General features: G+C 37.8%; 1 protein-coding gene across 2 annotated transcripts in view; it reads left to right on the top strand.

The window, feature by feature from the left end:
- The window catches only part of Gtf2e2 (general transcription factor IIE subunit 2), a 46,785-nt gene that overhangs the window by 23,214 nt on the left and 13,277 nt on the right, over nt 1-10,294 (top strand). For both annotated transcript variants that reach the window (XM_055593490.1, XM_055593489.1), the window contains exons 3-5: nt 2,403-2,494; nt 5,741-5,848; nt 8,350-8,532. In XM_055593490.1, the coding sequence (XP_055449465.1) occupies nt 2,403-2,494; nt 5,741-5,848; nt 8,350-8,532 (383 nt within the window). The remainder of the gene's footprint in view (nt 1-2,402; nt 2,495-5,740; nt 5,849-8,349; nt 8,533-10,294) is intronic.

Raw genomic sequence — 10,294 nt, 5'->3', positions numbered from 1 at the left:
AGATAGATAGATAGATAGATAGATAGATAGATAGATAGATAGATAGATAGATAGATAATGTGTTATTTTGTATGTGTCTATGTAAGTGTATGCCACATGTGTGTGAATATTCTTGGAGTCCAGAAGAGGGCATTAGGTTCCCTGGATAGAGTTATAGGTGTTAGGTCTGGGAATTGCTGAAGGAAGACCTCAGACTCAGATAGTATGCAAAAGCATGCAGGGACAACCATTCCATAGAATGGTGACCCCAAAGTAAGCACAAAGGCTCAGTTTAAAGACAGGGGATTTCCTAATGTGGTTAGGTAATATTTACATTGATTGGTTGGTGCTGATTTAGGGGCTACAGGAGACTCATGATTGGTTCTGTAGTTGGGGGAGTTCTTGGAGTGTCTGGATAACAAAGTGTTCCCAGATAACACTTTGATTAGCTAAATAAAGCATTTCTAACTGACCTTTAATTTGGTCAGGTGCTTGGGGACTTTACTAAGTTATTGTTTCTAGTTTTCAGAGAGGATATTAAGTTACTATATCTGGTTTCCATGAACTGTAGTTTTGTGTTCTAAGAAATAGAAACTCAGGCCTATTCAGTATGAAGCCAATTTTGAAGCCTGTCATGGAGTCAGACTGGCTTCTTAAAAATCATTTCCCTCACAGAAGTGGGTGTTGAGAACTGAATTCATTGCCTCTGAAAGAGCAGCAGACATCTTTTTTTTTTTGAGATAATATAATTACATCATTTCCCCTCTCCCCTCTCTGATCTCTTTTATGTACCTCTTTTGTGATCCTGCTTCAGCCTGCCAAGTTCTAAGATTATAATTATGCCACCACCCTAGGCTTTTAAAATAATATGTAAAGGCATCAAACTCACACCGATCTGCCTGCCTCTGCCTCCCTGAGGGCTGGGAGTAAAGGCGTACACTACCATGCCTGGCTCCAGTAAGGCATTCTTAATATTGTTAGTTTGGAAACATATTTTAATGTGGCAATTACTTTTCAAAATTATAAGCTATTTTTAAGGGAAAATTCCAAAGGACATTGTATTTTAGTATCAAAGGAAAGAAAACGTTCAATAAATAAAGACTTTTCACTAGCTAATTTCAAAGTAATATGCTGCATCTAGAAATTTGTTTTGGATCTCTGACAATTGTTACATTTGCCTATGGTTGTTCTAATGCAGTCTTTTGTTTAAATGGTTATTACCAAGCTAATACCAGAGGTGGCTTTCCTCTTTTCTATCTAACCACTCACTCTTTGTGGAACAGCCGTGTGGGAAGTTTATATCTGATCTGGTCTTGGTAATAAAATGTGTGCTTCTGAAATGTTCTTCTTGTACTTAAAATGAATTTTTTTTAACCTTTCTGTCTTTGGTTCAAATGCAATTTGTGATACAATGATGGCATTGGGGTTCTTTCTCTAGGGAGGCAGCAAAATCATTTTGAAACAATATGTAAGGATTTCTGAGAGAGGGGCAAGAAGGGAGGCAGAGTTGAAGAGGAAATTATAAGGAGATACATATCAGTCTGACCATCACTCATTTCTTGTGTTTATAATGTTCTCTTGTCTAATTATTGGAGGGCTCTAATCAGGTTTAAGCTAGGAGTGGAATGAAACAAATTTAAGAATTTAAGAATTTAAATGAAACAAATTTAAGAATTGTGTTTTGATTTGGACGTGGTGACATAGACCTTTAATTCCATGTGAGAGGCCTGAGTCAGGTGGCTCTCTGAGTTGGAGGCTAGTGTTGTCTAATAGTGAGACCCTGTCTCAAAACAACCAACCAACAAAAACAACAAAAGATGAGTATTTTGAGCTAGGTCGGACTGTAGCTTATTGTTCGAGTGCCTAACCCACACAAGGCCCTGAATTTGGTTTCCGGTGCTCTACTTCCCCAAACTATATTTTAATGCTAATAAATTACATTTAGTGTAGGAACAGTGTAACTTTATAATTCTAGCACTTCAGAGCTGAGGTGGAGGATGGTGAATTTGAGACTGACCTGTACTACATAGTGAGACCCTCTCTCTAAAGGAGGATGGGTGCATGATGGGAATTGATAATTCACTGTACATGCATGAATCTTGTGAGTTTTGCCAAAATATTACAGGACAGACTTGATTAGATGAAGAAATTCAAAGAAGTTTTTTTGTTTGTTTTTTACTTTTTCGAGATAGGGTTTCTTTGTGTAGTGTTGGCTGTCAAGGATTCCCTTTGTAGACCAGGCTGGCCTCGAATTCACAGTAATTCGGAGTTCACTGCCTCCGCCTGGGATTAAAGGCGTGCTCTGCCACGACTGGCCTCAAAGATGAATATTTAAGCAAAGTTAAAATTGTTTTCATTGCTCAAGTCATTGATAACATACTGTATGAAAATGTTATTATAATTCTTTTGAACTTCATTTCCAGATCATAGCAATGGATCATTTAACTTGAAAGCTCTAACTGGCAGTTCTGGATATAAGTTTGGCGTTCTTGCTAAGATTGTGAATTACATGAAAGTAAGTAAAAATCCTTTTTTTTTTTTTTTTTTTTTGACAAAAGAAGGGTAATTAGGAGATGTGGGTTTTCAGAAGTTAGATATTTATCTAAATATGTCAAGATTTATCAAATTAGGCATTTTAGTCTGTATAGTTTATTATATGTTGATTATGCTTCAAGAAACCCCTAAAAGATTTAATGCTTACAGCCTTTTGCCCTCTATTAAACTGGCATTACAGTAATGCACTCAACTAAATTTACATTATAGTCCAGTATAGAACTTAAGCTCACCATTTGACTTAAAAAGTAGGTATCCAAGCTGTAGTTGGGAATGGTTTTTCAGGATATTTCCTCCATTCATTTGAGAAATAAAAACTACATTGTTCAAGCAGATGATGGTGACTGATTCTCGGCTTGGAGGAGAAAGTTAAGAGAATCACTGAGAATCTTAGAAAACGTTGATTAGAGGTTGTGTCTGAATTTTTTGTTTGTAGTTGATCTCTAGTGGAAACACTTTAGTTTATATTTCTCAGTATCTGATGAGAGTAAATTTTAACTGTTCCGTTCACCTTTTGCCCTATATGTTGAACAATTATTAAAATGTACTTATAGTGGGATAACAAAGTGTCCAGCCCAGACATGGTGGCACGTGCCTGTAATCCCAGTACTCTGGGAGGCAGAGGCAGGTGGATCGCTGTGAGTTCGAGGCCAGCCTGGTCTACACAGAGGAACCCTGTCCCAAACTCCATCATTTACTCCCATCCCCATCCAAGAAAAAGAGCGTCCTTCTGGAACTGTCAAGTCAGTTGAAGGAAATTGACAGTGGTTTAAACTCTACTTAGCTCTTAATTTTATTTTCCTTAGTAATATACAAATAAAGTTAACCCTTTTTATGTGATCATCAGGCTTCTGATTTGAGCTACTTTGCAGGTACTGTTAAGAGTTGACCAGGATAGGTTGATTCAGTTTGCTTTTCATACAGCAGTCATCTATGCCACAAGGAAATGCATGCAGTCCTCTTTTTTTTTCAGTAGCTACTGCATGTGGAGATGCGATTAGCTATTGATGGGATGAAGTAGAATTTTGTACAAATATGCTGCTGTTAGATTTCGTAGGTTTAAGTGCAAAGAAATGAATGCTCATAGAGTTAATTCTAATGGAAATTTTGTGATAAACAGTCTTCCAAGTTATATGCCAAAAACCACTTTGAACTACACCCATAGACATCTGTAATCTGACACAGTTTTGTGAAAACAAAACAGTGGAAACTACCTAACTTGTCAAAAGATTTGGTATCAGATCATTAACCATTTGCTTTCTTAACCTTTAGAAAATGAGTCAAGATGGCAGGGTTAGGGGCTGTATAGCCCAGTGATAGAGTGCTTGTGTAAGAACCCCAGGTTCTATCCCTAGCACTGCAAGGCAAAACAGACCATGCCAGGTATGGTGACTTACCGTTTTGATCCCCTGTGTGGGAATGAGAAGCACAAGTTTCAAGGCCAGTGCTTATGGAGGAGGTCAGGTCAGAGGATAACTCTGAGAAGTTGGTTTCCCTCTTCCACATTGTGAGTTCCAGTGAACAAACTCAGATCATCAGTTTAGGCAGCAAGCACCTTTACCTACTAAGCAATCTTTCTCCCCAACTCCCCTCCCCCCGTTTTTTTTTTTTTTTTTTTTTTTTTAAGACATGATCTTATTACCGTGTAGCTCCGGCTAGCCTAGAACTTACAGAGATCTACCTGCCTCTGGTTTTAAACATGCGCACGCACACAGCACACACACCCCCCTACACCCCTTTTAATGGATTTTATTTGGCATAATCAGAATAGCTTGGTAGTCCTGAAAAATATCTTTGTTACTTAAAGGAAATGGCTTTCTAACTGATACTACTTTAACTCTTTAAATATGTGGGTTTTTTTTTTTTTTTTTTCAAGTTAAGGAATGAACTTTGGGAATCCTAAAGAGAATTACTTAGATTTAAAATTTTGGATTTTTGTTTGTTTTTTTGGCCACTGTTCTCTTTGTTTTTAACACATGCTCTCGCCTAAGAACAGTGTGCTCTTGGATAACACTGAGTGGCATTGAGGTGTGTTAGGATTGGAAGAGGAGAACTTGTTTAAATGGGGAACTGATCAGTTTTACAAATTATATTGTAATGCCAGGTACACAGGACCCTCAGAGACCACCAGGATATGACTCGATGCAATTGCAAGAGAGCTTTATTACGAGAGCAATCAAACCCAAGTCTCACTGACATAGCAGTAGAGAAGTGGAACCCTGAGCTCTGAGGATTTTTAAAGGGAAAGTCTGTGACCAGGGGGTTTTCATGGCAGCAAGCAAGGGGGCACAAGTCTTGGCATTATAAAATTGGGTAAGGTTTAGCAGGGCGGGATGACCTTTTCTGAGTCACACAATCACAATGGCTAAGGCATATAATCACAATGGCTATTTTTCTAAACCATATCTGAACATTGGGGAGAATTTTCCCACCCGATTCTCAACCGATTCCCATTGATTATTGCCAGGGAGTTTGTCTTTATTTTCTATGAAGCATTTATTCTGTTATATTTCCTGGAGGCTGTTACTAGGAGAGTTAACTTTGTTTTCTGCCAGGTGTACATTCTGTGATATTTCCTGGTACCTGAATTCAGTTCCCAGTCAAGATTTTTACTTCAAAATAGAGTTATATTCAGGCTAACTTAAACTCTTCAATATCAGAATTTGGAATGTTCTAGGTGGGGCCAAAATAACCTGTGTCTGGGTGTCAGGCATGGAAGGAGAGTGTTGGAGATCACACTTAGGGGTTTGTGCATGCTAGGCAACCACCTGGTGGCCTCAGATTCACTGGTGAGAGGATAGCTTTGACCCTTCTGCCCCCAGCTTCCAGTGCTAGGGTTGTAGGTTTGCCATGCCTGTTGAGGCTGTGTCTGTTAGGCAAGCACTCTGTTCACTGAGCTGTATAGATTAGGCTGGACTTGAACTCATCATGTAGCCTAGGCTGGTCTTGAACTTGTGATTCTTGTGCCTCAGCATCCCATACACCGGGGTTACAGGTGTCTACCCTCACACCTGGCGTGAGGTTAGTTTGTGATTTTTTTTTTTCTCCCCTTCAGTTTATCATTTGATTTTTATCAAGCTAGTTTTATATGATCTCATGTTTTTGATCTTGGTATTCATATTACCTTAGGTAATGCATGTTGTACATTCCTGAAAGATTAGTTTATGTATGACTTTGACTTAATGCATTTGAAAACTTCCTTTAATAGACACGACATCAGCGAGGAGATACACATCCTTTAACTTTAGAAGAAATTTTGGATGAAACACAGCACTTAGATATTGGACTCAAGCAGAAACAATGGCTAATGACTGAGGTAAGAATAGTCTTAAAACTTTTAGAAATAAAATCAGTTAATTATGAAAAGGGTTATTTGCCACCGTCTAGAGTTGGTTCTTTTTTTAGGGCCCAGCATGTGCTAGAACATTCCACTATTGATTAATCACTCTACCATTGAGTCATCCCCAACCTGTAGAGGTGTTTTCTTGGTTGTGTGTGTGTGCACACGTGAGCATGCGCTCACACTCAGGCTGACATTGTGTAGTCCAGGCTGACTTCAGACTCAGGGGTACTTTGTGCTTTAACTTCATGAGTCACCAGGCCTGCCTCAGAATGTTTTGTTTGTTTGTTTTGTTTTGTTTTTGTTTTTTAATCCTGTAATCTGATAACATTTTTTACTTTTTTTTTTAAATCGTGTAATCTGATAATATATTTTACTTTCTTTTGTTTTTGTTTTTCTAGACAGGGTTTCTCTGTGTAGCCTTGGCTGTCCTGGACTCCACTTGTAGACCAGACTGGCCTCAAACTCACAGCTGTTCTCCTGCCTCTGCCTCCTGAGTGCTGGGACTAAAGGCGTATACCGCTGTGCCCGGCTTAGTTTTTCTTAAAAGACTTGATATAGAGTTTTTCTTTAATTTCAGTGTACACATTTTATAATTTGTTCGGCTGTTGGTTTTCATATAATTTTGTTTGTTTTAGAAAGTCTTCTAAGAATACATTGAAGTTGTTAAGTCAGTGCACCAATTTTTTTATTTTTATAAATAGTATTTTGAATTTTCAAACTCATAATTTCCTATGGTCATAAGTTAAATATTGCATATATGCTTTAGAGAATTTAAACCTTAAGGTGTTAGGGACAATACTTTATGGTTTGATAAGTGAGTTATTTCTAGTTATTTGGAAAAATAATATGAATCTTATGTTTAAATATGCACTGTTTGAACAAAGCCTAAAGTCACTGATCATACCAGTTTGCAAATGAATGGCATCTTATCTATTTGGCTATTTGCTTCTGTAGAGTTTAATTGATACTGAAGAATACTACTTTTCAAGACCGGTGATGAGTCTCAGCACCTAATATAAGCTGGATATGGTCGTCCATGTCTGTAGTCCCAGCATTTGGGAGGTAAAGGCAGGAGGATCCTAAGTTCAAGAACATCATTAGTTCTGTGGTGTGTAGTGTTAAAACACTATAAAAACAGAATAACCCCCCCTAAACAACCAGACATAATACTTTATTCATTTTTTTTAATTAGAGACAGGTTTTCACAGAGACCCTCTTGCCTCTGCCTCCCAAATGCTGGGATCAAAGACATATGCTACCATGACTGGCCTAATTAAATTAATTTATTTTGTCAAGCAAAGTGTAGTTCTTGATTTGCATACTATAAAATAATTTGACCTAGTACAAATCATTAACAGTCATGTCTTCTATTAAGTTACTTGGCTGTTGCTAGAAGCAGAACTTGCCTAAAATTTTATATTTTTAGCAACATTAAAGTTTTAAATTTTTAAAAAATTATTTATCATTATTATTAGCGTAGGGCTGTGTAGGTGGGCGTATGTGGGAACCAAGGACAGCTTTGTGGAGTTGGTTATCTCTTCCCACCTTTACCTGGGCTTGAACGTGGGTCATTAGGCTTTTGTGGCAAGTGCTTTTAACGAACTTTGCCCCATGTCGCCAGCCCACTAAAATATTATTTTTACCTATTACTATTTTTTTTTTAACCTTCTTTCTTTAGAGAAAGAAGTAAGAGAAAGAACTAAGTAGGCTTCTTTTTTTTCTTCTTTGTAGTGTGGGACGAACACAGGATTTCACAGATGCTAGTCAAGCACTTACTGAGCTGTATCTCTAGTTTAGCTTTTTTGAGGCAATTCTAAGTTTCACAGCCTAGCCAGAGCTTTCTCTGTAACCTCAGTGGTTTTGACTGTGTAATCTTCCTGCCTCAGCCTCCCATGTAGCTAAAAGTGCAGGTCTGTAGCACCAGGCTAGTTGCTCTGTTCTTAAAGAACTTTTTTTCTGCTAGTAGCTACACAAGAAAACTTGTAGGGATGTTATTAAGTTCACTAATTGTGTTCTACTGAAATTACAGGTAAAGTTCCCATGTGTATTAGTCTGATCCTCTTCAATTCTTTCCACACTTGCCAATTCTAGTTGATGGTTTTTTGTTTTATTTTTGTTTTTTTGGTCTTGGTGCTGTTCTCCTATTGTAGCGTCAGAATAAGATATAGACTGTATTTTGGAGGAGGGGTGGCCAATACCTGGTTTACTATGTTTGGTAATAGGAATTTTATTGATTTTACTCAGTTTGTCTTCTAAGAGAGTAAAAGTTCTTCAGAGAAGTTGTGATAAATTAGTTTCTCTCTAAAGAACGTATGCAAATAATGTTTTTTCTATGCTGATTCACTGGTGGTTTTGGGTTCCTAGATGTCTAGTGTTTTAGATGCGTTAGTTTATGCTCATAAGAGATTTCAATATGCTAGTGTTGACATGTGGTTTTCTTTTATAAACATACCCAAATTGTGTTAATTTTACAGGCTTTAGTAAACAATCCCAAAATTGAAGTAGTAGATGGGAAATACGCCTTCAAGCCAAAGTACAACTTGAAAGATAAGAAGGCCTTACTCAGGCTTTTAGATAACCATGACCAGCGAGGATTAGGAGGAATTCTGCTAGAAGACATAGAAGAGGGGTTGCCTAATTCCCAGAAAGCTGTCAAGGTAATCTCTCTTTTCCTTCTACATTGTAACTATAATTTGAATTAGTAACGATGTTTTTTTTTCTTGCTTTATTTTCATGAGACAGAGTCTCACTATGTAGCCTTGGTTGTCCTAGCACTCACAGAGATCTGTCTGCCTCCACCTCCTGAATGCTGTATGTACTGCTGTGCCCAGCTTCTTATGTTTTTAAGATATATTTGTTTTTAATGTAGGTGTCTGTGCGTATCTGCCTATGTTGTGTGGTTACTCAAGGAAAGGATGGGGTGTTGGATCCCTTGGAGCTGAAGCTTGCTCCAGTGTGAGTTGTCTGATGTTGGTGCTGGGAACTGAACTTGGGTTTTTTGAAGAGCAGTAAGGGCTCTTAACCACTACGTCATATTTCCAGTCTTCTCTTTGTAGTTTTAAACTTAAAAAAAAAAAAAAAAAAAAAAAAAAAGAAATAGAAACAAAAAGGGAAAAGAAAAAAAAAATGAGGTGTTTTTTTTTTTTTTTTTTTTTTAATCCTTTATCCTGTAAATACATGGGGTTTTAGTGATCCAGTTAAAATTTGAACTTTGTGGGTTTAAACTTTTTGGGGCCTGAGAGATAGATGGCTTTAGCAGTTAAGAAATCTGGGTTTGTTCTCAGCACCCACATGGTGGCTCACAGCAATGTCTCTAACTCCACTTCCTATGGATCTGATACCGTCTTCTGACCTGAGGGCACTAGGGCCACACACAATGCACATACATGCGTTCAGACAGAACACTCGTGCACGTAAAATAATCTAAAAAACACTTCTTGAGATATGAGATCTGCTGTGTGCCACAGAGCAGGAGAGAGAATGATCATTTTTGTGTAATGTTAGCAGGTTTTTTGGGTTTGGGTTTTTATGTAATTGCATCGTGATTTGATCCTTCAGATTTCTGGGAAGTTTTTCTCAAAGACATTAGTGTTTCTCTTGTATTTGAAATCAAAAGCCCTTTCAACAGTAGTGTTAGATAACTAGAGGCACTAACACATAATAAAATCATTGCTTAATAACAAATTCTGATGTCCTAAAGGGTTTGCAGTAAAAGTGCTGGTCATGAAGATTACATTTTTTTTTTAAATTAAATTTGAGACTCACTTGCAAACTTGCTTGTTGCCAAGTGCTGTATCGCTGAGCTGTATTTTCGGTTTACCCAGAATCTTGTTAATTGAGTTATATGTAAGTTGGACTTCTTAGTTATACCAAAAGTCTCCTAGATAATGAGATTATGTTTTTGGGGGAAGGGGATGTGAGGAGAGACTGGGTTTCACTATATTGTTCTGCCTAGTATGAACTCTTTGTAAACCAGGCTGTTCTCACAGAATGAGTGATGGGATTAAAGCTACCACACCAAGCTGGTTTTTTTGTTTGTTTGTTTGTTTTGTTTTAAGACAAGACTTCACATACCTAAGGCTGGCCTTGAACTCCTGATCCTCCTATTCACATCTCAAGTACTGTCATACAGATGCACACCACCATACTTACCCCAACCCTTAAGCTCATTTTCTGTTAATGATGAAGTTTACCTCAGTGTTACTCAGCTTTCTGGCACCACAGTGAAACAATTGACATAAACCAGCTTCCTCAACAAAAGGCTTGTTTTAGCATATGATTTTAGAGGTTTTAGCTCACGCTCAGTTGTATGAGACAGTATGCCATGACAGGAGCATGTTGTAATGCAAAAGCACCACCTTCATGCCCAGGAAGGAACAGAGAAAAGAAGGGACCGAGGGCTCCCAGTTTCTTTCAGAT

This window comes from Psammomys obesus, unplaced genomic scaffold (assembly GCF_907164565.1).
Source record: "Psammomys obesus unplaced genomic scaffold, mPsaObe1.curated_primary_1811, whole genome shotgun sequence".
Lineage (NCBI taxonomy): Eukaryota > Metazoa > Chordata > Mammalia > Rodentia > Muridae > Psammomys > Psammomys obesus.
The sequence above is the reverse complement of the archived record's forward strand: the minus strand, read 5'-3'. Positions and strand labels throughout refer to the sequence as shown.